Source organism: Oncorhynchus mykiss, chromosome 17, assembly GCF_013265735.2.
Source record: "Oncorhynchus mykiss isolate Arlee chromosome 17, USDA_OmykA_1.1, whole genome shotgun sequence".
NCBI lineage: Eukaryota > Metazoa > Chordata > Actinopteri > Salmoniformes > Salmonidae > Oncorhynchus > Oncorhynchus mykiss.
The window spans coordinates 52,337,425-52,363,999 of NC_048581.1; the positions used below are offsets into that span (position 1 = coordinate 52,337,425).

Below are 26,575 nucleotides of genomic sequence, written 5' to 3' on the forward strand. Positions count from 1 at the left end.
ATTGACAGATATGGAAGAAGTAGGTCTTATACGCAAGTCAGTTAGTGAGTATGCCTCCCCTTTAGTCATGGTATGGAAGAAAGACGGGAGTCTGAGGTTATGCACTGACTTCAGGTGGATGAATGCACGAACGGTGAAGGACGCTCATCCCCTTCCTCATCAAGCAGATTGCCTCGCAGCCCTTGGTGGCAGTGCATTTTTCAGCACCATGGACTTGACCTCAGGATTTTATAACATTCCAGTTCACGAAGAGGACAAGAAGTACACAGCCTTTACCACACCGATGGGACTTTATGAGTACAATCGCATGCCACAAGGTCTGTGTAACAGCCCGGCCTCTTTCATGAGAATGATGTTGAGTATATTTGGGGACCTGAACTTCTCAAATCTCCTTTGTTACTTAGATGACTTGTTGGTCTTTGCACCCACCGAGGAACAGGCTCTACAGCGACTTGAAGTTGTGTTTAGCCGTCTAAGAGCCAACAATCTCAAGCTAGCACCCAAAAAATGCCACTTTCTACGAAGAACAGTGAAATTCCTCTGACATATCATTAAAGAGGACGGTGTGTCAGTGGATCCTGAGAAGGTGGAGGCCATTGCCAAGATGAGCCAAGCCCAGCTGATGGAGGCAGATGGATGCACTCCCTCTGCTCGGAGGCTGAAATCCTTCTTTGGTATGGTATTATATTACCAGCACTTCATTCCTGACTGTTCTGCTATAGCCAGACCTTTGTTTGCACTCACTGGGGGTCAAAAGAGAAGAGGAAGAGATGGGAAGAAGGGCAACAGTGGGATTTTCCGGAAGCTGACGCTATCGGATTGGACTGAGGAGTGTGTCGTTGCATTCCAGAAGCTGAAGGATGCTCTTTTGAATTGTGTCATGCTAGCTCACCCTGATTTTGAGAGGCCGTTCATTCTCTTCACTGACGCTTCCTTGGATGGTCTTGGGGCTGTGCTTTGCCAAGTACCTGAAGGTGAAGATAAGGCAAGGCCCATAGCATTTGCGAGCAAGACACTGAGTAAGTCGCAGAGAAGGTACCCGGAACACAGACTTGAATTTCTAGCACTGAAATGGAGTGTGTGTGAGAAATTCAGTCACTGGGTTAAGGGGCACGAGTTCACTGTCTGGACAGATAGTAACCCGTTAACGTACATCATGACAAAACCCAAGCTGGACGCTTGCGAGCAAAGATGGGTTGCCAAGTTGACAACTTTGATTTGAAGCGTATCCCAGGCAGCAAGAATACAGTAGCAGATGCACTGAGCCACGATCCCTTTGCAGTGACTGTCGCGCAGAGACTGATGAGGGAGTCCTACCTAGCACTTCTGTCTGAGGCTGTTGGGACACTGAATGATGATGTCCAAGATGCCTTCCGTTGGGCTTCTTATCCCCAGGAGATAACCTCTTTGACCACTGCTAAAGTGAAGGCCAAATGTCAGCTCCATATTGACTGGGAATGTTCAACGGAGATGCAAGCAATCCAGCTTGGTTCCAACACCCAACGACTGCTTTCTCCTGGTATTGACACTTTGCCTGAACTCTCGCACGAGGAACTTCGAGATCTCCAGCTGCAAGACTCTGTGACTTCCAAGGTCATCCCTTTCGTCTTCAATAAGAAACAGCCCACCAGACGAGATCGATACAATGTTTCTTCTAAAGTGTTGTTGCTGATGAAACAGTGGGATCGCTTGATCCTAAGAGAGGGAGTTCTGTATCGTGTCATTAAGGAGAGTCACACAAACCGGAGAAGGTTCCAGTATGTCTTGCCAGAGGTGTTGAGACTCAAAGCGATGACTGGCATTCACGACCTTGCAGGACATCAAGGCCAAGCTAGAACGCTAGTTCTGGCCAGACAGAGATTTTTCTGGCCTGCAATGGAGAGAGACATCAAGGAGTATGTGCGCTGCTGCCAGAGATGCGTTCTAGCAAAGACTCCAGAGCCAGCGGCTAGAGCCCCGTTAGAGAGCATCAAAACTTGCTCTCCCATGGAGTTGGTGTGTTTGGATTTTTGGACAGCGGAAGACAGTAAGAAGAACTCAGTTGATGTTCTGGTGGTGACTTACCACCTCACTAAACTGGCCCATGCATGGCCATGCAGAAACCAGACAGCCAAGCAAGTAGCTCGTAAACTGTGGGATCATGTCTTCTGTGTCTACGGCTTTGCATCAAGGATCCATACTGATCAAGGCACAAATTTTGAGAGTGAGCTAATAGCAGAACTGCTTAAGCTCTCCGGTGTCCAAAAGTCAAGAACCACAGCATATCACCCAATGGGGAATGGAGAAACTGAACGCTTCAACAGGACTTTAGGTAGCATGCTCAGGAGTCTGCCCTTGAAAACCAAAGAACATTGGCCTGAACAAATCTAGTCATTAACATTTGCCTACAATGCCACTGTTCACGAGACTACGGGCTATGCTCCATTCTTTCTCATGTTTGGTAGAGTTCCTCGGCTACCAGTGGATGTTATGTTCCGCAATGTTTTGGACGACTCCAGTGTTGTGGATTGCAACAAGTATGTCGAGACTCTGATCACTGGGCTGAAGGAAGCTATGATTGTTGCCCAAAGGCACATTGACAAGCAACAGAGACGACAAGATCGGGAGTATGACAAGCGGGTTAAAGGCATCGGTTTGTCCATGGGGGATCGTGTCCTCATCGCCAACAAGGGTGAAAGGGGCCGCCTCAAGTTGGCTGACAAGTGGAACCCCAAGATTTTCACAGTGACTTCAGTCAATCCACAAACTCACACGTACATAATCAAAGACCGTTACGGCAGAGAGAAAGTGGTTCACAGGAATCTACTGCTGCAGGTGAATTTCCTGCCATTTGAAATTGATGATTCAGTGCACTTCAATGACAGTGATGCTGCAGGGCCTTCAATCAATGTAGATGCAGGAGAGGTCACCCACTCCGGCGATGGACTGGACAGGGAAGACATGGAGGACTCTGGGGAGGAAAGTGCATCCTGGCTGGCGGAGGATTCAAGCGATTACTCCGAGCTCTGGACATCGGATGGAAAGTCAGAGCCAGAAGAACCTTGTTTTCTTGAGGAAAATGACCGGGGAAGCACCTCTGAGATTCTGGAGCTGATTCCTTCAAACCCACCTCTGATCAATGATCCAAGGCCAGAGCCACCGTTAGTTACTATGGCCCCTAGCCCAGTGGCAGGTCGCACAAGGGCGGGGAGGGTAGTTAAACCAGTAAAGAGACTAATAGAGTCAATCCACCAGAAGGTGTAAGTTTAACATAGTACAGATATGATTTAGTACAGGATTTTTTTTTAAGGAAAAGAATGTAGATATAGTGTAAGAGGCACTATGCATCTAGGGGCAGTTGAAGGCCTGACCAACTTTCACTTGCCCTGAACCCTATGGGTAGCTTTGAGCTGAATTCAGAATTAAGCCTTGAGCTTGGTAGGTTATTTTGTTGTTTTACAAGGTTGGTGAAATTCAGGAGGGGTGAATGTAACAGTTGTTAAAGTACTATGTGAATTTCACCAGGTTCATATATCAATATGTTGTGTTGATTTGTTATGCATGCCTGCATCCTGGGAGAAGGGGAGTGTGTACTTATATTTTGCCCGGCGTGCTCCTGCTCAAATCATTTTGATGCACTGAGAGAGGTAGGCACGCTTTTTCTGTCTTCAGAAAAGTTTGATTATTTTAAGTACAACGTCATACACACAGTGTTTTGTTCATGAATAATGATGTATATTTACAGGTTACTCATAAGTGGATGGTATTGTTAAGATGCACTTGTAATTGTACTTTTTAGGATGATGTCAATATTCTGAATTCAACATGTGGTTAATAGCTAAGGTATTAGCAGGCTATTGTATGTGTGAACGATGCTAGCTCCTCGAATGATCCCAATCCCTCCTATTGTGCATCTGTTGTAGAAAGAGGCGACGATTCTCAGAACATATGTGCTCTACAAATGTTTTATTTCCTTTTGGATGCAGGTATGTGGTTTTATCTATGTAAAATATGTTGTGTATAATAAGGAGAGAGTGTATTAATTTTTGTATTCGAAAATCATTTTGATGCACTGAGAGAGAAAGAGGTGACGATTCTCAGAACATATGTGCTCTACAAATGTTTTATTTCCTTTTGGATGCAGATGCAGGATGCAGAGAGTCAGTTCTGCTTGATTAAAACTACCTGATCTCCAAAGTCCACATTCATAGTCTCTATCAACCACACACAACGCAGAGTTACAGCGGTGCAGAATAGCACCGGCTACAATAACATATAATAGTTATTAAAATACACATATAATAGTTATGTCTGTAAAGGTCTAACAAGTTCACTTTGAATTGTTCAACTAGCAGGTAGACTGACATAAATCATGACGTAATATACAGTAAGTGACGTTGAAGATACTGATTTCCCTTTTGTCTGTGGTGACTATTGACCATAGACAAAAAGTAAATAGAATGTGCATGCATTTTCCAATAAGATCTCAGACTTTAAGGATAAAAAAAATAAGGAAACTTAAAATAAGTCAACTTATTTTTTAAATCCATAAAGTTTGAGATCGTATATTAAAATTAGGCACGTGCGTTATAGTTATGTCTGTAAAGCTCCAAAAAGTTCACTTTGAATCATTCATCTCTGATCTAGCATTGATTTTCTATGTCTATTCTTTGTGTGAGTCGTCGCCATTTTGTTCCAGGCTCCAGTGCTGCGCAGCAAGGAACCCGGCGGACGTGTTGTTCTCTTGTAGTGGGACAAACATTTTAACCTTTTTTGTAATACTGGTAACTAACTCGCTTTATTAAATCATTGTTTTGTCTTGATGTCATTGTATTACTATTTAAGAGTAGATCGTTACTTGGAAGCGAGGTGTAAAACGTCCGAGTTAGCTAGCTAATGTTAGCAACAACGAGTTAGCTCGAGCCTCGTCGCTATCAACTAGGCCACAGAGTTTGGCTAGGCCAAGAAGTATAATATTAGTTGCTAGCATCGAGGCCTTGTAACCAGAGTCTATACATAGCTGGTAACTAGCTAACGTTTGTTGAATACAATTACCACCCAGTTCATTTTGCCAATGACATAACGGTGACTGAGTTTATCGTTCGCTAGCTAAGGAAGGTTAGACATTTAATTTGTAATAACGTACCTACAATAGCAAGTGACTGTTTCTATTGTTTAGCTAACTGTTACTGTAACTAGTTAACGTTAGTCAGGTAACTTGGCTTTGGAGTTTATTCAGCCTTTATTTGATCAGGTAGTCTTATGTCAGGGAACCCTGAATGTGAACAATTTACATAATACACACGCCAATATAAATACAACCAGAACGATTTGTTTCTAGTTACCTTAGCTAACGTTAGATATTTTGTATTTTGATGTGGGGCAAAAGTTACAAACGCGTGTATCGTAATTTGGAACGTTCTTTTTCTAAATCAGTCCTATATAACATGAGTAACGTTAGCTATCTAAATGTTGCAATGCATTTTGTGTTTTCAGTAACTACCACGTATGAAGATGAAACTCGCATTCGCCCAGTAATTCTGGTAATTCGTCTTGCCAATATATTTAATGTTTTATAATTTTACGTTTTAAATAACGTGTTTTTTTAGCTGTTTAATTACCTAATTACATTGTTCGAAATGTCTGTCCTGGATTGTACGATAACAGTGCGGTATGTTACTCATCGAAATTGCAAACCTACATCGAGGCCCTCCAAGTTAAGATGTTTTGGGGGCCTCTGGACAGATGTGTCAAATGTTACAAACTACATACAGTTTAACATTTTATTATTCCAAATGAAATACACAAAATTGAAGCAATGGGTTGATATCCAAACATATCAAGTATTATGATCTGATTGAGCTCCCAATAATGGATTACACAATACCCAGTTGTGTAGTCTGTTATAGTCAAGTTCAGTTTGACCCATGCTCTACAATGTTTCCCCAACTCTTTTCCTCTATCTCCAACAGTACATATTTATGTTGTGGCCCTGGACAAGCACACCTGATATTACTTGTCAACTAATCATCCAGCCATTGCTAAGTTGAAACAGATGTTTTTGTCAGGGGCTACAACAAAAATGTGTGCTGTTGGGGATACTCCAGGACCGGAGTTGGGAAACAATGGTTAATCATACGCTATTGTGGATGGTGTTGGCACATCCTTGTCATGTTATACATTTTCTCTCTTGATGTTAACTACACTTTGGTGAGAAACTGCAGTTCAGATACTGTGTTTGTGTGCAAGTCTTTCTCTGTCCTGTACTCTAACCAATTTCTATTCAGTTCTCCAGGGGAGTGTTTTTGTTTGATTTAAATCTAGGTTAAGAAGCAGCTTCTTGTCCGTTCCTGAAGATCTTTGGATGTGGGATAGAGTTCATTATAAAGAAAGTAGATTCCCAGAAGATTTTATGCAAAATTCCCACCACTTTTTTTCCACTCCAAACTTTTTGCCTGCTGGAATCCCTAGATGCCCCACCCTTACTTATATTTTTCTACAGCATCCTTTATGCCATCAAGTTTAAGAAGAAGTCGAAGATTTTTCTTCCCCCCCCTCTCTTCACCCCATTTTTTTTCTCTTTCAAAACCTCTCCTTTTTTCCTCTGGCTGTCTTTTTGGATTCGCTTCTATCTCACATTCCCCCCATTAACAAAAAATAATCTACAAAAGAATGGACATTCTTGCACCATCCATCTGTAAATCTTAGCAGTCTGGCTGGAAGGAGTCATAAGGGAGGTCATAGGACGACGAGTGTCTCTGGACAATCCCTTTTTCCTTTTATCTCACGGATCAAGTGTTCCTTCAGGACCTTTGTTGCCACGGAGACACCCTATCAGAAGTGTGTGAGGAAAGGAGGAATCTTCTTAGCCACTACAGGTGAGTTTAGCCTCACAACCCTTTCAAGCAGAGTTTAGTTTCTCTGCAACTTCTACTCTGGGTCATATTCCTGTCGTGGACATATGAGTAAATGAGTGATACAAAATATATTGAAAGCAGGTGCTTCTACACAGGCGTGGTTCCTGAATGAATTAAGCAATTAGCATCACATCATGGTTAGAGCCAGTTGTCCATTATTTTGGCTACCGTGGCTAGGAGAAAAGAGCTGTGACTTTGAAAGGGGGTCTCAAAGGAGCGTAGGGTTTAAAGGGTGTGTTTGTGTCAGTCACCAGATCCCACCCCAATTTTTTTACTTAAATTATAATAATTTTTTTAACCAGGTAGGCCAGTTGAGAACAAGTTCTCATTTACAACTGCGACCTGGCCAAGATAAAGCAAAGCGGTGCGACAAAAACAACACCACAGAGTTACACATGGGATAAACAAACGTACAGTCAATAACACAATGGGGGGAAAACACAATGAAAAATCTATATACAGTGTTTGCAAATGGAGTAAGATTAGGGAGGTAAGGCAATAAATAAGCCGTAGTAGTGAAGTAATTACAATTTAGCATTAACACTGGAGTGATAGATGTGCAGATGATGATGTGCAAGTAGAGATACTGGGGTGCAAAAATAAATTACAATTTGTGGAATGACGTAGTTGGGTGGGCTATTTACAGATTGGCTGTGTACAGGTACAGTGATCGGTAAGCTGCTCTGACAGCTGATGCTTGAATTAAGTGAGGGAGATATCAGTCTCCAGCTTCAGTGATTTTTGCAATTCGTTCCAGTCATTGGCAGCAGAGAACTGTAAGGAAAGAATGAGTTTAAGTGTTTTAGGGAGCATTTCACAGTGATGCGGGGTGGTTGTTTGACCGCGGACCCATTACGGACACAGGCAACGAGGCAGTGATCGCTGAGATCCTGGTTGAAGACGGCAGAGGTGTATTTTAAGGGCAGGTTGGTCAGAATGATATCTATGAGGGTGCCCATGTTTACGGTTTTGGGGTTGTACCTGGTAGGTTCCTTGATCATTTGTGAGAGATTTGGGGCATCTAGCTTAGATTGTAGGACGGCTGGGATGTTAAGCATATCCCAGTTTAGGTCACCTGACAGTACGAATTCTGAAGATAAATAAGGGGCAATCAATTCGCGAATGGAGTCCAGGGCACAACTGGGGGCTTAGGAGGGTCTATAGCAAGCGGCAACAGTGAGAGACTTATTTCTGGAAAGGTGGATTTTGAGAAGTAGAAGCTCAAACTGTTTGGGCACAGACCTGGATAGAGAGCCTGCAGAGTTTTGTCAATCTCTGCAGTAGATTGCGACCCTGCCCCCTTTAGCAGTTCTATCTTGGTGGTAAATGTTGTAGTTGGGGATGTAGACTTCAGAATTTGATGGCCTTCATAGGCCAGGATTCAGACACGGCTAGCACATCAGGGTTGGCGGCGTGTGCTAAAGCAGTGAATAAAACAAACTTAGGGAGAAGGCTTCTGATGTTAACATGATTTTACGGTTACAGAAGTCAACAAATGATAGTCCCTGGGGAAATAGGTGTGATACTGGGGTCTGCAGGGCCTGAGTTAACCTCTATATCACCAGAGGAGGAGTAGGATGAGGGTACAGCTAAAGGCTGTAAGAACTAGTCGTCTAGTGCATTGGGAACAGAGAATAAAAGGAGCAGATTTCTGGGTTTAAGTGAACGTACAATGGATTATGATCATTGTAGTTAATTACCATGTTTTCTGAGCTAAACTATGTAGAATGTTGGCCTACTGGAAACTACAACTCCCTTCTACATCGCATAGTTCAGGCTTCATCTGATTTATCTTGACAAGAACTGCACATTGAGCTCACAGGAAGAAAAAGATGTAATGAAGTGGAATTCAAATAATTGAACCGATGTCAGTCAATTTGTGCTTTAACATTTTTTTGGGTTAATCGCTCAGCACTAACCACCAACAAAACACCAAATGATGGAATTCCTTGTGGAAGAGTGCCGTTTTATCCCTCCAGTAGAGTTCCAGACACTTGTAGAATCTATACCAAGTAGCATTGACGCTGTTCCGGCGGCTCGTGGTGGACCAACACCCTATTAATTAAGGCGCACTTATGTTGGTGTTTCCTTTATATAGTCCTCAAAGAAATTCAAATTCAACTCTGTGGAGTTCTGTTGCCACCACAGTGAAGCAATCAAGTCCACTAATGGCAGAGAAATGACCATGGCTTCTGTTTCACTGTTGCCAGCCTAGGGAGAGTCCTGTTGGCCCCGAAGAGAACATCCCGGACGTGAATCCAGTCCACCATCCTGAACATGACTAACCATGGAGATGACTGCTATTTCTTTTACTACTCCAACTGCGCTAAGGTATGGGTCATAAAGAGAAACTAGCACTGTAGCATTTTCTGTGTTGCTGTGTTTGTGGTGTAAATGCAGCTCTCAGAAGTAAGTATTAACATGGTTGTGTTTTTGTCTCCTGGTGCAGGGTGACAGTTGCCCCTTCAGACACTGTGAAGCCGCAATGGGCAGTGAGGTCGTTTGCAGCCTGTGGCAGGAGAGCCGCTGTTTCCGACAGGTCTGCAAGTTCCGCCACATGGAGATCAAGGTTAGGATAGTGCTCTCTTTTTCAGTAGACCATTTTTGCTCATTCTTGCCTCAATTTTGTCAAACAAACCAAAAAAGTATTTCAGGAATATCCCCTTAAAGCTTTGCATACTCAAGGCTGTGTGTGTCTTGAGTTGCCATTATGGAAGTGTAGAGAAATATCCTCTCTTAACCTGGGTCAGGGGTTGTGTGCCTCTGGACTTGTCGGGGGGACATTTAAACCTTTTTGGGGGTCTCCTCGCAGTAATACCATATTCCCTAGTTTTTAACCTGGCCATTTTGAGGCACTCGGTTATAGCTTTTAAGGGATGAATTTCACTTTGTTTTTTAAAGTGAGCTTTCATAAAGACTCATATGTTGCAAGACATTATGCTATATTTTCTGACCTGCTCTCTTCCCCTCTTACAGAAAAACAGGAAGGAGATTGCTTGTTACTGGGAGAACCAGCCTGCTGGCTGCCAGAAGCCGCACTGTGCCTTCCACCACGAGAAACCACGCTTAATAGACGGCCAATACGTACCGCCCAACAAAAGTGAGTAGTCGCTCTGAAGAGGTCGATCCTAACCAAGCCACCATTAGCTTACTGATCTTTATCTCCTTAGCATCGCATGGCTCATGAACACATTATTGACATGATTGTGTATCAGCAGATAAATTATGATTGAGATGAATAACATATTTGGATTCACTTATGAACCTATTCTTCACCACAACCAGAGTTTATCCATAGTTTCTGAGCTTGATTGTCTTGTCACCCAGGTTCGGTCCTGAAAGAAGAGGAGGAGCCTCATGAGGATTCTTTGCCTCCTGTACCCATCCCCAGCCCAGCCAATCCCCAGCTCCGTGGGGTCATTAAGGCTGAGACTCAGGAGAATGTTCCCAGCCCCACTCACCCGCCTGTGGTTATTAACCCGGCAGATGACGAAGATGAGGATGAAGATGGTGAGAAACGTCATCAAGTTTATTTAAAGTGCAATTTACAAAGGTCACAACACACTTTACCACTAGAAAGGAAGAGCAAACAATGTAGAAAGAAACAATAAAAAGCAATATAAAATTTGAACAGCATGTAGTCCGTAGGGCAAGAAGGAGCTCGGCAATGGAAAGATACACAGTGGAAAGATAGACAGCGCAGTCACAGAAAGGAGCTCTTAAAAGGGCATTTGCGCAGAGACAGTGGAGCAGACCTTTAAGGTGATTAAAAGTGCTAGGTGAAAATGATATGGATATTTTTGGGTACAGTACAATAGTTTTTTTCCAGAATAATTTGAGAAATACCATTTAAAGGGTATTTTTTGTGTGTGCGTGCGTGCAGATCAGTTGTCAGAGGGGGAGGACAGCAGGTCTGGCTCAGACGGATCCAGAGTGGTCTCTCCCAGGAAGATGGCCGTGGGCTCCACCTCAGGTAAGAAGAGGACAAAGACACAACACATAGAATAGATTAACATCTTAAACAATGCCTGTTTTAACACAGATTTAGTTTGAAACGCTACAAGGGTAGGCTCAAACTTCAGTTGACGGCTTCGCTTTTCAGTGCTTCATTGATAACAGTGTTGTAATTGAAAGACCTTCGAATGGAACAATCCCTTTAAAAGACATCCGCCAGCTATTTTTTATTTTTACTGTTGAAAAGTGATATCCCAAGTATAAATTCATAAAAGTACACATACTAAGGTGTAATAAAAATATGTTTTGAGTAAAGTAGTATTTTTTTGTTAACTTCAAAGAGTTGAGCATTCAAGGAGTTGTTCTGGTGGGAATCCGGTATGTCATTGGCCTCCCCCTTAAGGGCTCCCAAGTGGCGCAACGGTCTAAGGCACTGCATCTCAGTGCTAGAGGCGTCACTACAGATCCTGGTTCGATTCCAGGATGTATCACAACCGGCCATGATTGGGAGTCTCAAAGTGAGGTGCACAATTGGCCCTGCGTCGTTAGGGTTTGGCCGGGATAGGCCGTCATTGTAAATAAGAATTTGTTCTTAACTGAGTTAAAGTTAAATAATAATAAATACAAAAATTAAGGAGCAATAGAGAACAAGAGGAAAGGCCCATCCCACCACTTGTTCTATGTCATGACATACAGTGCCTTCAAAGTATTCATACCCCTTGATTTATTCCACATTTTGTTACAGCCTGAATTCAAAATCGATTAAATAGATTCTCACCCATCTACTCACAATACGCCATAATGACAAAGTGAACCCATGTGTTTTATAAATGTTTGCAAATGCATTGAAAATAAAATACAGATATCTCATTTACATAAGTATTCACACCCCTGAGTCAGTACTTTGTAGAAGCACCTTTGGCAGAGATAAGAGTTTAGTTTTTCTGGGCAAGTCTAAGAGATTTCCACACCTAGATTGTGCAACATTTACCCATTTTATTATTTTCAAAATTCTTCAAGTTCTGTCAAATTGATAATTACTAGATAACAAGTTTCAGCAGACAAGATCAGTTTTTCCTTTAGGATTATGCCTATGCTTAGCTCCATTCCGTTTATTTTTTATCCTGAAACTCCACAGTCCTTAACGATTAAAAGCATACCCATAACAAGATGCCGCCAAAAACTATGCTTGAAAATATGGAGAGTGGTACTCGGTTTTGTATTGGATTTGCCCCAAACATAACATGGTGCATTCAGGACATGTGAATTGCTTTGCCATTTTTTTTGCAGTATTATGTTAGTACCTTGTAAACAGGCTTCCTTTTCACTCTGTCAATTAGGTTATAAATGTGGAGTAACTTCAATGTTGTTGATCCATCCTTAGTTTTCCCCTATCACAGTAAACTAACTGTTTGTCACCATTGGCCTCATGGTGAAATCCCTGAGCGGATTTCTTCCTCTCATACAACTGTTTGCAAGGCACCTCCCTGGTGTTTGGTTGATTCTGTGTTTGAAATCCACTGCTCGATTGAGGGACCTTAAAGATAATTCTATGTGGGGTACAGAGATGAGGTAGTCATTTAAAAAACATGTTAAATCCTATTATTGCACATAGTCCATGCAATTTCTTATGTAACTCGTTAAGCACATTTTTACTCCTTAACTTATTTAGGCTTCCCATAACAAAGGGGTTGTATATTTAATGACTCAAGACCAATCAGCTTTATTTAAATAATTTGTGTAATTCTTTTAATGAAAACATAAGTCCACTTTGACATTATTGGGTGTTACGTAAGAAGTTGCATGGACTCACTCACTGTCAATAATAGGGTTTAACATGGTTTTAGAATGACCACCTCATATCTGTATTGGTCTTACAAATGAATTTCCAGGCAGACTACTTAGTTGTATTTTCTCACGTGTTTCACTTTCTTACAGCTCATAAAACACGGACCAACACTTTACATGTTGCGTTTTATATATTTTTTCAGTCGGCCATGAAGAGCCACTTGAACACACTTGGTTCGCACAAGGTGCTTGAGGTGCTTAAATTACTTAAATTTGGCGCTCTGAAATTAAGTACTGGAATACCTTAAATAACATTTTCTCAAGTTAGTTAGTACTTGAATTAAAATGAGAGAACAATTGTTTATGAAAAATATATTGGTCTTGTAAAATAATTTCCAGGCAGACTGCAGATGTTTTTTTTACGTGTTTTGCTCTCTGGTTACCAGGCGAACTCGCTCATTCCACCAACACTGCCACTCAGCCAGCCAGGTGCAGAACTGACTAAGTGCCTCCAAATGTCACATCGATAGCTAAAATGCTGGGCAAATGTAGATTCAGTCGTAGAATGAGTATACAACTGGCAAATAGTTGCTTATATTTAAGTCCAATTTCAATGTAGTTCAAGGGCTCTGGCTATTAGCTACAGTGGGGCAAAAAAGTATTTAGTCAGCCACCAATTGTGCAAGTTCTCCCACTTGAAAAGATGAGGCCTGTAATTTTGATCATAGGTACACTTCAACTATGACAGACAATGAGGAAAAAAAATCCAGAAAATTACATTGTAGGATTTTTAATGAATTTATTTGCAAATTATGGTGGAAAATAAGTATTTGGTCAATAACAAAAGTTCCTCAATACTTTGTTATATACCCTTTGTTGGCAATGACAGAGGTCAAACGTTTTCTGTAAGTCTGGAGACTGGCTAGGCCACTCCAGGACCTTGAAATGCTTCTTACGAAGCCACTCCTTTGTTGCCCGGGCGGTGGGTTTGGGATCATTGTCATGCTGAAAGACCCAGCCACGTTTCATCTTCAATGCCCTTGCTGATGGAAGGAGGTTTTCACTCAAAATCTCACGATACATGGCCCCATTCATTCTTTCCTTTACACGGATCAGTTGTCCTGGTCCCTTTGCAGAAAAACAGCCCCAAAGCATGATGTTTCCACCCCCATGCTTCACAGTAGGTATGGTGTTCTTTGGATGCATCTCGGCATTCTTTGTCCTCCAAACATGACGAGTTGAGTTTTTACCAAAAAGTTATATTTTGGTTTCATTTGACATTCTCCCAATCGTCTTCTGGATCATCCAAATGCTCTCTAGCAAACTTCAGACGGGCCTGGACATGTACTGGCTTAAGCAGGGGGACACGTCTGGCACTGCAGGATTTGAGTCCCTGGCGGCGTAGTGTGTTACTGATGGTAGGCTTTGTTACTTTGGTCCCAGCTCTCTGCAGGTCATTCACTAGGTCCCCCCGTGTGGTTCTGGGATTTTTGCTCACCGTTCTTGTGATCATTTTGACCCCACGTGGTGAGATCTTGCGTGGAGCCCCAGATCGAGAGAGATTTGTCAATGGTCTTGTATGTCTTCCATTTCCTAATAATTGCTCCCACAGTTGATTTCTTCAAACCAAGCTGCTTACCTATTGCAGATTCAGTCTTCCCAGCCTGGTGCAGGTCTACAATTTTGTTTCTGGTGTCCTTTGACAGCTCTTTGGTATTGGCCATAGTGGAGTTTGGAGTGTGACTGTTTTAGGTTGTGGACAGGTATTTTATACTGATAAGTTTAAACCGGTGCCATTAATACAGGTAATGAGTGGAGGACAGAGGAGCCTCTTAAAGAAGAAGTTACAGGTCTGTGAGAGCCAGAAATGTTGCTTGTTTGTAGGTGACCAAATACTTATTTTCCACCATAATTTGCAAATAAATTCATTTAAAATCCTACAATGTTATTTTCTTTATTTTTTTTTGCTAATTTTGTCTGTCATAGTTGAAGTGTACCTATGATAAATTACAGGCCTCACTCACCTTTTGAAGTAGGAGAACTTGCACAATTGGTGGCTGACTAAATACTTTTTTGCCCCACTGTAGGTAGCTAGCTTGCTAGAAGGATGAAGTTAGAAGCTAACGTTGAATGGAGCCTGACCTCGAAAGCAGCATTTGACTGAAATTAAGCTGGCTATAATCAAAAGATGGGTTACTATAAGTTCTCATAACAATTTATTTTATTTTATAGAGATTAGTTAGAGACAGTGGTGAGTGAGGCTGCAAATAGAGAGGACGCAGGGAAGTACAGGGGTTCCCAAACCTGCGGTCCAGGACCCATGTGGGGTCCCCTAAAATTTAAATAGGGTCCCCCTGATAGATTCTCTAATCTTATCAAACACAACTTGTTTTTCTTCAAATGGGTATAGAATACATTTTAGAGTCAACTAAAGGCATTTTACACTGTCAGAATTCACATTCATGTCATGTGTTGGGAAAGCCTGTGGGACCTAAAATTGTGAAATAAAGAACATTTTAAATAAAGACAATTTAATATGTACACTGAACAAAAATATAAACGAAACATGCAACAATTTCAAAGATTTTTGAAAGACTTACAATTCATAAGGAAATCAGTCAACATCATCAGTACTGACTTACCACTTATGCTATGTAGTGAAACACGTATTATTGAGTAGAAGGTTTAAGGTAATGAATAGTCAGTTATTTTTGAGGCTGTGGAGATGTACTGTTGTCTGGTGGTGACTAGAAACAATTGCATATAGAATATATTACATTGATGCTTGAATTATTACTGCCAGTCGGAAGCAAGATGCTATTAACCTCTCTGGAATCGTTCGAGACGCTAGCGTCCCACCTCGCCAACAGCCAGTGAAATTGCAGGGTGCCAAATTCAAAACAACAGAAATCTCATAATTAAAATTCCGCAACCATAACAAGTATTTTACACCATTTTAAAGATACACTTCTCGTTATCCTCCAACCACAGTGTCCGATTTCAAAAAGGCTTTTCGGCAAAAGCAGAACATGTCATTATGTTAGGTCACCAACTAGTCACAGAAAGCATTTAGCCATTTTCCAACCAAAGAGAGGTGTCTCACAAAGCAGAAATAGATCAAATGAATCACTAACCTTTGACGATCTTCATCAGATGACACTCCCAGGACTCAATGTTACACAATACGTGTATGTTTTGTTCGATCAAGTTCATATTTATATCCAAAAACCTCAGTTTACATTGGCGCCATGTTCAGAAATGCCTCCAAAACATCCAGAGAAATTGCAGAGAGCCATGTCAAATAACAGAAATACTCATCATAATCTTTGATGAAAGATACATGTTTTACATAGAATTAAAGATAAACTTGTTCTTAATGCAAGCGCTGTGTCAGATTTCAAAAAAGCTTTATGGCAAAAGCACAATATTCAATCTGCGAACCGCGTTCAGCCACAAAAGCAAGCCATACAGTTACCCGCCAAATTGTGGAGTCAACAAAAGTCATAAATAGCATTATAAATCTTTGCTGATCTTTGTCGGGAATGAACTCCCAGGACTCCCACTTCCACAAGAAATGTTTGTTTTGTTCAATTACGTCCATATTTATGTCCAAATTCCTTCGTTTTGTTCGCGTTTAGTTCACTATTCCAAAAGGCACAATGCACGAACGCAAAATCCAGACAAAGTCAAGAGTTCCATTAGTTTATAGATGTTTACAATCAATCCTTAGAGTCTTTTTATAATAAATCTTCAATAATATTCCAAGCGGACAATTGCGTATTCATTAGAGGAAAAAGGAACGCGCAGTAAACAACTGATTGGCCTCAGCCTAGTCCACTTGTTGATACAACTCTTATTCGACATCCTTCCACAATAGAAGCCTCAATCAACTTTCTAAAGACTTGACATCTGCTGGAAGCCTTGGGAAGTGCAATCTGGCCTCAGACACAGCATATTGGATAGGCAATCACTTAAATGAAACTACAAACCTCAGATTTCCCACTTCCCACTCCTGCCATATGAGTTCTGTTATACTCAGACATCATTCAAACAGTTTTAGAAACTTCAGTGTTTTCTATCCAATACTACTAATATGCATATATTAACATCTGGGACAGAGTAGCAGGCAGTTTACTCTGGGCACCTTATTCATCCAAGCTACTCAATACTGCCCCCCTGTCACCAAGAAGTTAAATAGTATCTTCCCAAATGCCCAATTATAAAGTCGTCATTGAGCTGGAATTGTCTAGTAATGCAAATAGGAAGTGTGTTCACCAGTGGACATGTCCCAATTCTCTTCTTATCAGTGCTAACACTCATATGTATTAAATAAGTGGTGAAAATGTATTATTGAGTAGAACTTGCAAGGTAGTGAAGAATATGAAGTTCATTTTTTCATGAGGTTGTAGCTATATACTGCCATCTGATGGCGACTAGAAACAATTGCATAATATTAACTATTACAAAGTTCTCATTTACAACTGCGACCTGGCCAAATTAATGGTCTTTAAAAATAAATATTACTGCTTTAAAAAGTACTTAAGTCCTTGAATTTGACTTGCCACTGTCTGTACGAACCCTGAATGAATCTATTTTAAATTCAGGATGTAAGACAACAAAATGTGGGAAAAGTCAAGGGGTGTGAATACTTTCTGAAGACACTGTACCTGGACCACATATTGAGGTGTTCCTTTTGTTAAGTAAATCAGGTGTTAAATGAGGTGAAAAGGAGACTGGAGTGACCCCATGTTCTTTGAGCGGCCTCTATGACTGATTGGCTAACCGTGTTTCTTTGGCACAGATGATTCACTGGACTTTGGTGTCAGAACCTTGGAGGAGATCAGACTGAGGAAAGCGCTGAAAGCCAGTATGAGGAGAGCTGGTGAGTTCATCCTTCCTCTTACCTCCCAAATACATTTACTATTGCCTTTTGTGTTATTATGGTGTAAATGATGAGGTGTGAGTTTATCAACTGTACTTTGTCAGGTTATCCAGTTCCTGGCCAGGGCTCAGATCAGCGGAACAATGGTGCCAGCGGAGAGAAGGAGAACATGAGATCCTTCATCCGGCCATCTCTCTTTACAGCCAAGGATGGTAAGAATCATTGAACACTGATCTAACTGAGCCTTGTGTATAGATTAACACAAGATCCCAGATTTTATGTTGTTGAAGTGAATCGCACAAGTACATATGAACACACACTTGCTGCCCCCTCAGACACTGTGGTCTTTGGTGAAGAGACCGTGAGACGCAATGTTGCAGACAGGCTTGGGAAGAGAATAATAGTCAAAGGTAAATGTTTTCAATGATCTTGTTTATCTATAAAATGTAAGGAAGTCAATGGTAGCCTCGAGGTTAGTGTCGGGCCAGTAACCAAAATGTTGCTGGTTCGAATACCGGAGCTGACAAGGTGAAAAATCTGTCGCTGTGCCCCTGAGCAAGGCACTTAACCTCAATTGATGCTGGCTGTGACATGCAAAAAACACATTTCCATTACATATTTGTCAAGTCTAAGTGGAAAAATGTAAGGACCCCCAAATAATAATAATAATTGTTAGTGTGTACAGTGTTAAATTAACTACAAAATTACACTCGTTATTGGTGGTACCATTGGTCACCAACACTAAGCTTCCATGATCTCTGACCTTTTAGAAGTTCCTGCCGGGGGTGACCTGCCAATGAAACGCTGTCTGGCCGAGCGCCTCGGGAGGAAAATGGACGAGGGTGAAATGGACCTGCCGCCTCAGAAAGGTATGCGAAGGGAAATGACAATCAAATATCCCCAATGGATTGATTTACCTCAGACTATCAGGAATACTAGTTCTTAATTTAGAAAATATAATTGAAATGGCATGTTTGCCTTTGTTCTTTGTTTGCTGTAGAAAACATTTAGACATTTTTGGCAATGGAAAACAAAAATTTGCGTTTATTGGACAGGTATTAGTGGTCCCTCCCGGTTTGTCTTCTGTGCCTGATGAAAATGACCCTGGTTGTACTAATTGAGTTACATTAAGATGGAACTGGGTTGAACCAGGCTATGGCTCATCACATGACCAAGCGAAACCAGTGAGGGAGGCACACTGCCTGCTCGAATGGAACGGTAATCTGTGCCAGTCTGTCGTATTGTTCAGAAACAACTCTTTCCAATAAAACATGTTAGACTTTTCCAACTATACTGAATAAAAATATAAACACAACATGCAACAATTTCTAAGATTTTACTGAGTTAGTTCATAGAAGGAAATCAGTCAGTTAAAAATAAATAAATTAGGCCCTAATTTTTTGATTTCAGATGACTGCAATGGAAGCGGCCTTGGAGGGCACAAAGACAGAAATACTCAACATTTTAGAAAAATAAGATTTTTGTGCATATGGAGCATTTCTGGGATCTTTTATTTCAGCTTATGAAACATGGGACCAACACTACATGTTGCGTTTATTTTTCTTCAGTCTGGTTTTCATTTGGAAGGCAGATAGTGTTTTAAACAAAAGCAATCAAAGAATCCTATTCATTACTCCACTCGCTTAAAGGTGAACTGCACCCGCTGATTTGGCCTCGTTTTTTGACTTGCTCCTATAGAAATGCTAGGGGCCATGACAGAAGCCAAACATGAGTTGGCTTGGGGGTATCGTTTGATGTGTCTTTGCCACCACCAAGTCGCACCGATCTGTCAGAACCTTGCCTTCAGCTGTTTCCTCCCACTCAATCACAACAAACAAACTTCCTGCAGGTTGAGTTCAATAACTACAAGCAGATGTATGGGGAAATGCCGGCGGATGCTTTGAATATTCTATTACAAATGGCAGAGATAGTATATGTTTGTGCATCAGATACCACCTATGTTAAAGTTGAAGTCTGAACAGGTCAGACTAAACCTACCTAACACAGTGATCAGGCTGGTTCCACTGGGCTAGGCTATGCCCTGGACCATAGTATGTGAGCGGAGCTGGAGCAGAGCGTGCCCAATTTGACTGGAGAGTTCCAGTAGTGCTCACTTCAGGAGCTCAGGGCATGCCCGCCCCAGTATGCATTTGTAGGCTACTTGTGTGCTGCTATAGCTACTGGCATTGAGTTTGCTAAATATTTTCATAAAGGAAGTGATTAAACATACAGGTACTAAGTCAAGGTGAGGACCAAAAGCAAGAGAGGGAGTGTAGTGATGTAGTGTCCACAACTAAAAAAAATCATTGTGCAATCTGAAAAGACCCAAATCCCAAAAGCATGATAGTGTACTACGTACACATGTTAACAGAAAGTAACGAGGTGTTTTGCTAGCTGTGTCATTGTAGAAAAGTATTTATAAATAATCTGATCTCTTGCATTAATTTTCATTCTATTATCTATACAAAAGGCTATTCTGGATTTTGGCTCATTAGGCCTGACATCACCTCTTTTCAAGGAGCTTTCTGATTTGATAGGGTTAATTTGCCTAAAAACCTTTAGGCCTACCTATAATTTTTTTTAAAAACAACTCTGCAGCCCTGCCCAGCCTGGCAAGAGTGGCCAGAAGGATTTCTAGCATCCCCAGTAGCTCTGCAACTGTGGAGATGGTATTCTCCACTGCTGGCCTGCTCTCCCATGAGCCTGAAACCACAGACTGGCTAAACGTGTTTCTAAAAGTGAATTCAAAGGCACTGAAGACCGAGGCTTTTTGTTTATTTAATTCTAAGTAAATCACAGCCTATATGCAATTTATTCACTATAATGATTTAACACAAGAAAATATTGTATTAGCCATAGCTGCATTCAATTAATTTGTGCCCTGCACCTCGGAGGCTGACTGTTTAGTATAAATTCCACTAATTTAAAGTGGCATAGAAATGATGACATTGCTAAAGTAGGCAAATAGTTAGTAGGAAACAACTTTGCCATATGTCAAATTTACTTGAGAGAAATGGCAATGTTGCCATTATATGACTTAAGTTTGTCAAAAAATAGTTAGCAATGCTTCAAATCAAATTTGATTGATGTTAGCTAGCTGAAATACTGTGGTCCTCTCAATCTTAGTTAGCTGGCTGAATTTATAGTGCATCTAAAGTTAATCTGGCAACATCACAATCATGACAAAGGTTTTTCTACTAGCTTTGTCAGCATGCCAGGCTAGATAATGCTATAGCAGCCCATTGGATTCCATTAAAATGTGACGTCTAGCATTGAGGTGAGTAGCTACCAGAACTGTTGTTGAATCCAATGGGCTGTTATAGCATTAGCTAGCCTAGCATGCTGACAAAAACTAGCAGTCATTAAAAACTTGCAGTCTTTCAAGCTTCTTGATTTGTCAGTTCGGGTAATGGGATAATCTCCTATACCTGAATTGAGGCACGTTTTTCCAAGTCATATCTCACGCCAGCTCCGCACTGTTCTGGTCGTGGCATAGCTACGTTCCGACTAGAGAGAATGTAATGAAGGTCTAGTCTGTTTCTGGCTAGGTAGCTAGGTAACGTCAGCTATGCTAGCGATGATAATGATTGTCAAAATATACATAACCAGCAGTATGGTCTAGCTAGCATTATACTCACCATCATTGGGGACCAACAAGCTTCAACCACTTATTCCGCATGGTATGGTACTAGGGTCCTTCAGCAGGGCATGCAAACTGGAGCGCCATAGTCAATCTGTATAGGGCTATTCATTCTCAAAGGGCAGTGATCCTTTTAATGTGCTTGGGGCGATGAAACAGAGTCCCATTCAATGAAGGTAGGTGAAGGGGCGATTTGTATGTGGAGCATGGCAAAGGGGGCCATGAATTGTTGATGTAATTCAAACCCAACCTTACCTTTGTTTTAGGTGAGACTGACAAATCATCCCATTTACACTTTGTAGTCAATTTTGAGATGAGATTAAATGTTTGACTCGTATTGATGCCATTTTCAAAGGGATTAGTTGTTTTTTTAGGGGCAGTGGCCCTTCAACCTAGGTCACTTTTAGAATGGGGCACCTGTGGTGTATTCATTATGCCAATTCTGTTGCAAAATGTTTTTTAAATGGAAGTAAACTAAATAGGGAGGGACCTACCTGAATTTGTCAAACAAACTTGTTTTACTGTTTGGACTAATGATTACACCCCTGGCTCACACCTGGGAGGCAGCCTGCTTCCAAATTGAATGCAATCAACACCAACCAGGTTCACCTGGGGCATGCCCAGGGTGTGAATTGAATCCCATCATTGGTTAAAGTCCCTGATTAGTGGTTAAGCAGAATCCGGTGTCTGTTCTGGAACAAAGGAATCCACGTTAGATTCCCTCTAGGACCATCTGTGCCACAGGAGATGCATAATTGTTAGATACTAAGTAAAAGCGGTGTTTAAAGAAATTGTCATTGATCATTTGAATTCATCTCATGTTTGTTTTTTCAACCCTTAGCTCTGAAACCTGTCAGGGATAGATTGGGATTACCTGTTGAACCCACTTCTGCCTCTGAATCAGGTAAAATCATTAATTTGCCTCTCACAATTAACAAATGTCTTTCAAAAAGTGCTTTGGGTGGCTCGTACAATCTTCATTAGAAATGGGTATCTTTTAACAGTATACAATTATTTTTGTTTGTAAATGTTGAATGAAATGTATTATTGTTTGTATTTTAATCTCTAACCTCTCCCTCAGCTGAGAACAACAGTGAGAATACAGCACCGGAAATAATCCGCATCAAAACCCTGGAGGAAATCAGGGGGGAGAAGTTGGCTAAGTCCCAAGGACAAGCTCTGGGGGACCACCCTCTCCCTTCAACTCCTGATACCACCAGTACCAGCAAGGCCCCAAAGAGAGGCACCACTGGCAAACCTGCAGTCAGCCTCCACGTGAAGACCTTCTCAGAGATCCTCCACGCCAAGAGAAAGCTGGAGCAGGACCAGCAGCAAGGACCCAGCCTCAGAAAGGCCATGCAGGAGGCTATGGAAGCATCTCCAGGGAACTCCCAGGCCCAGGGACCCACTGAGCCAGCCATGCCCAGCCGGGGCGCACCTCCTGGAGGTGGAGTTAAGGTAAAGACCCTGGAGGAGATCCGCAGGGAGAAGGCAGCCAAGATGCAGGCCAGGGGACAGGAGGCGTCCAACAGAAAAATCCCAGGCTCAGCCTCTGGAGAGGGAGGCACCAAGAAGCCCCTGGGACTGCGCATCAACAAAGCAGCTTCTTCTGGTAAGGAGTTTATTATTGATTTGATATAAACCTTTTAGAATTGCTCATAGTAATTTACGTTGTAAGGTGGCTTGACCCAACTAGCTGTAGTGTCTTGTATAATTCTAAGACATTATTTTGTTGTCCTGACAGCTGCCAGCACTACCACCCAGAAGACATCTGAGGTGACCGAGAAGAGGGAGTCTTCTGTTGCTACTGAGGTAAGAATTGTGTCCTTCTGTATGAATACTGTACATCCAAATATGTAGTTATACTCAATCAGCTCTGTTAGTCACTGAATGTCACTATTCCTCTGGTCCTTAGGCGAGCCCTGCTAACGGTAGGAGTGATGCTGTGTCTGGTGACAGTGTGAAGGTGAAGACCTTTGAGGAGATCATGCGTGAGAAGAGGCTCCGCAGGCAACAGCTGCAGGAAGAGCAGGCCTCGTCCCCCAGCCAACCAGAGGGCTCTGCCGAGGCAGACTCTTTCCCAAAACAGGCCACAGGCCCCGCCCACCAGCGGGAGAAGAGGGTGTGTGTGAGCACCCCTGCCGCCTCCTCTCCCCCCTCAATCACCCTGGAGGCACATGCCCAGGCACCCAAAGCCCCCGTTCGCCAGCGCATCACCCTCAAACCCAAGGTTGCCTCTCCTTTGCCCTGCGCCACCTCCCCCAACCAGGGGTCTCCACTGAGGCAGGCAGAGGCAGACTCCCCCTCACTCAGCCCCAGGAATTCCAGCACTGCCCCAGGCAAGAGGAAGAGAGGCTCCCCAGGCGGTGCCAGTCCCCCAAAGCAGGCTGCCGCAGCAGCGGCCTCCCCTGGGCCCTCTGTGAAAGGTTCTCCGGTTGAGAAGGCTCAGGATGGAGCCCAGAAGAAGTCCCCAGGGCAAGCTACTGAAGCTAAAGGTATATGCCTCCAGAGAGAAATCCTCTCGCAAGCTCTTTTCTACACTTATCTAGAAAGCCTATGCAAAGATCAACTCCAAAGTATTAGTCTGACATCCTGTGTGCTGTTGTTGCAGTGAGGCCCAAGCTGAACGTGAGGCCTTCTGTTATGAAGCTGGCTGCCCAGGTGAAACCAGGCCAGAAGAGAACATCCGCTAGATCTGCTGTCGCTGCAGTCAAACCCCTCAATAGCACCTATGCAGTGCAGGAGGAGCCACTGCAGGAACTTCCCTGCAAACGGAGAGAGGTATGTCTCAAAGCTCACTCTCAGGCTGGTCACTAGAAAACACGTCGATTTTGGATGTTTGAAAAGGTCCTGAGAACGTCAATATATATGCAGTCGTCAACGCTCACAACAAAATGCATATATTTATACACACACTGGGCTCAAACTCACAACGTTCAGAACCAGAGTACTCTGCTCAGACCACTGCACCTCAACAATTCAAAATTGTCCAGCAAACAGGGAGAGTACTTCATTAATTTAGTTTTATGCTTTCCCTAAACCATAGCCCTAACCTTAACCACTCTGAATAAATACCTAAACTCCTTTGTTTCTGTTTTAAGCCTGTAACCATGCATAATTAACCCTGTAACCACGTTAAATTAATTGGTCAAAAGTAGCCGATTGTCCAATTTCGTCAAATTCCGAAGTGAAACAGAGTAAGTTGCTCTCTCAGCATAGTAGGGTTTCCTTTTGTGATGTTATGGAGATGTACTTTGAACAACCACTGTTATTGTAACCTGTGTAAACTTTGTTCTCTCCAGGTGTCCTCTACTTCCTCCAGTGTGAAGGTGCAGATAAGCCCTGTGGTCTCCAGGAGACCCCCCACCATCCCTGGCCTCAGCTCCAGCCCCCTGAGAGAGGAGTTCCAGGCAGTCCCTGTCAACCAACACAGCCCAGCCATCACCACAGCAGCCCCAGAGACCTGCATAGTCCCACAGAGGTAACACTTGCAAACTGCTCTGCGGTTACAACTCACCCATATACTGTCATATGGTTAAACCTAGCATAAAGCCAAACATCAATGGCTAAATGAGCTTGAACTCTGTTCCCCTCTCTCCTCTCTAGCTCTGTGGTGAATACACCCATCCAGCCCAAGCCCCGGCGGCCCAGCGTTGCGATGTCTCGCTCGGCCGCAACAGCCCCTTCCACTAGCTCCTCAACCTCCGCCATGGATGAATTCGACGAGTTGATGAACGAGTTCACAGATGACCGTCTGGACGATGACTTGGAGCTGGATCCAGGCAAGGGAGAGGATGACTACCTGCTGGAGCTGTCTGAGATGATTGACAGCTAGACTGGCCTACCTGATACCCCCTACGTGACCCTTGACCAACGCCTATGTTAATGTCACCTGATACCCTGTTCACGACCCCTGACCGACCTTTGACCTACAGTAACTCCTACATTCATCAACACCAATATAATTTCAAATGATCACCAGAACTAAACACCAGTTGAACGTCAACCTATTACCAGCGCAACTGGCTGGGTATCACCTATCACTGCCATAGAGGGTTGATTTGACATGTCTTCATTGATTTGGGGAGGATATATGTATTTGTTACTGATTCCCAACCACTGTCTATCAGCCCATGTCATCGGAGTAGACTAAGGTTGCTACAATATGTCAGAGGGGACTGGTGGGCTTATTTTATTTTTCTTCAATTAAAACACATTGTATTTTGTGTTTTAGATGGTGTTGTTTTTACTCTTTTTAATTCATGATTACCTTTTTTTTGTCCTGGAGAAACAATCCTTCATGTGTTTTAATTTCTGCACCTTTTATTATTATTTGATTTACAGTGCTAGTGATATACTCGTAAGGATTCTATCTTTGTACATTTTCCTTTTATGCCCTTTTCTTTGTCCTGAAAGAGAACATGAAAAAGCAACCGTTTGGAGAATTACATAAAAAAAAAAAAAAATCTAACATCCTCAGGTAATTCCCCATCTTGCATTGTAAGGACAAAAGCATGTTTTGCCTGTCACCTATGGATGTTAAATCATTGTTGCAGAAAGAGTGAATTTGTGTACTGTGTATGCCTAGACTGCTTTAAATGGAGTAACAGTAACTACACATTCTACTGCACTTAAAATAGTTAACCTGCTTTGCCTCCTGTATCTGTCATGTCCCACATCTACTGACTCAAACTAATGTACAAAGTTTTTGTTCTCCTAGTTTTGGACTGATCACGGTAAATGTGGAACTGTTGGAACGGACTAAGTTGGATTTGAGGTTAATTAAATAAGCATGGAACGATGGTTTGAAGTATGAAATTAAGGTGTGTACCATTTTTGGCTGTCAAACTTAGCTTCTGTAAGACAAAACAGAAAAGCTAACTCACTGAAATATGTCAATTTTTTAAAATACACCGATGTTCCTCTGTTTCTGCTCCGTGTATTTTTGGTCCAAAGAAATGTGTTTGGACCACATTTTAACCTATCCAATTTATCTGACCATGACCCACTCAAAACAGTTGAATATGAAACATTACTCCTTTCACTGTTCAACATCCAGCTTGTTCGATATTTAACTTTTGTTACAAATGTTTTTTTGCTCTTAAAATGTGAAAAGCAGCTTCTCAGGGAGTACTTATTTGCTGTCCGAGTTTGAACCTATTTGTACTGTTCATACACAATGTTATAATTCAACAGACAATTTCCATTTTTCTCTGCTAGCATGTGACATTTCGTTGTTTGAGTACCTCCTGTTCCATGTTGACTGTGATCAGATTATATATGCTGATCAGTTTTACGATCTGGAGCGAAGAGCCTGTTGTGTATCTGTACCTGCTTGGGCCTGTCCTGATATTCATGATCTAAATCTCTAAAGGGCGTTGAAACTAAATAAAAATGCTTTTATGAAAATGTGCT

The 26,575-nt window shown here is 42.1% G+C and overlaps 1 protein-coding gene across 6 annotated transcripts; it reads left to right on the forward strand.

Annotated features, from left to right (window-relative positions):
• Positions 1-4,632: 4,632 nt before the first annotated feature.
• zc3h11a (zinc finger CCCH-type containing 11A) lies at positions 4,633-26,569 on the forward strand. Of its 6 annotated transcripts, none has more exons than XM_021568759.2 (19): positions 4,633-4,763; positions 5,476-5,522; positions 6,787-6,857; positions 9,107-9,227; positions 9,346-9,465; positions 9,873-9,996; positions 10,224-10,406; positions 10,780-10,869; positions 17,440-17,520; positions 17,625-17,732; positions 17,856-17,930; positions 18,291-18,389; positions 22,002-22,064; positions 22,242-22,772; positions 22,905-22,972; positions 23,076-23,655; positions 23,772-23,941; positions 24,463-24,641; positions 24,767-26,569. In XM_021568759.2, exons 4-19 carry the CDS (start codon positions 9,174-9,176, stop codon positions 24,993-24,995), a joined length of 2,754 nt encoding a protein of 917 aa, XP_021424434.2. In that variant the 5' UTR covers positions 4,633-4,763; positions 5,476-5,522; positions 6,787-6,857; positions 9,107-9,173; the 3' UTR covers positions 24,996-26,569. The 6 variants fall into 6 exon arrangements, with proteins under 6 accessions (XP_021424434.2, XP_021424432.2, XP_021424433.2 ...); XM_021568757.2 differs by having other exon boundaries at positions 4,634-4,763; positions 6,267-6,857; XM_021568758.2 differs by having other exon boundaries at positions 4,634-4,763; positions 6,304-6,857.
• The last annotated feature ends 6 nt before the right edge of the window (positions 26,570-26,575 follow it).

What these genes read in the sequence shown, in the direction of transcription:
- zc3h11a (XM_021568759.2), top strand. Translation starts at nt 9,174, where the DNA reads ATGACTAACCATGGAGATGACTGCTATTTCTTTTACTACTCCAACTGC. An exon ending in ACTACTCCAACTGCGCTAAG is followed by an intron (nt 9,228 to 9,345) that starts GTATGGGTCATA and finishes CTCCTGGTGCAG; the next exon opens with GGTGACAGTTGCCCCTTCAG. An exon ending in AGTCTTCTGTTGCTACTGAG is followed by an intron (nt 22,973 to 23,075) that starts GTAAGAATTGTG and finishes TCTGGTCCTTAG; the next exon opens with GCGAGCCCTGCTAACGGTAG.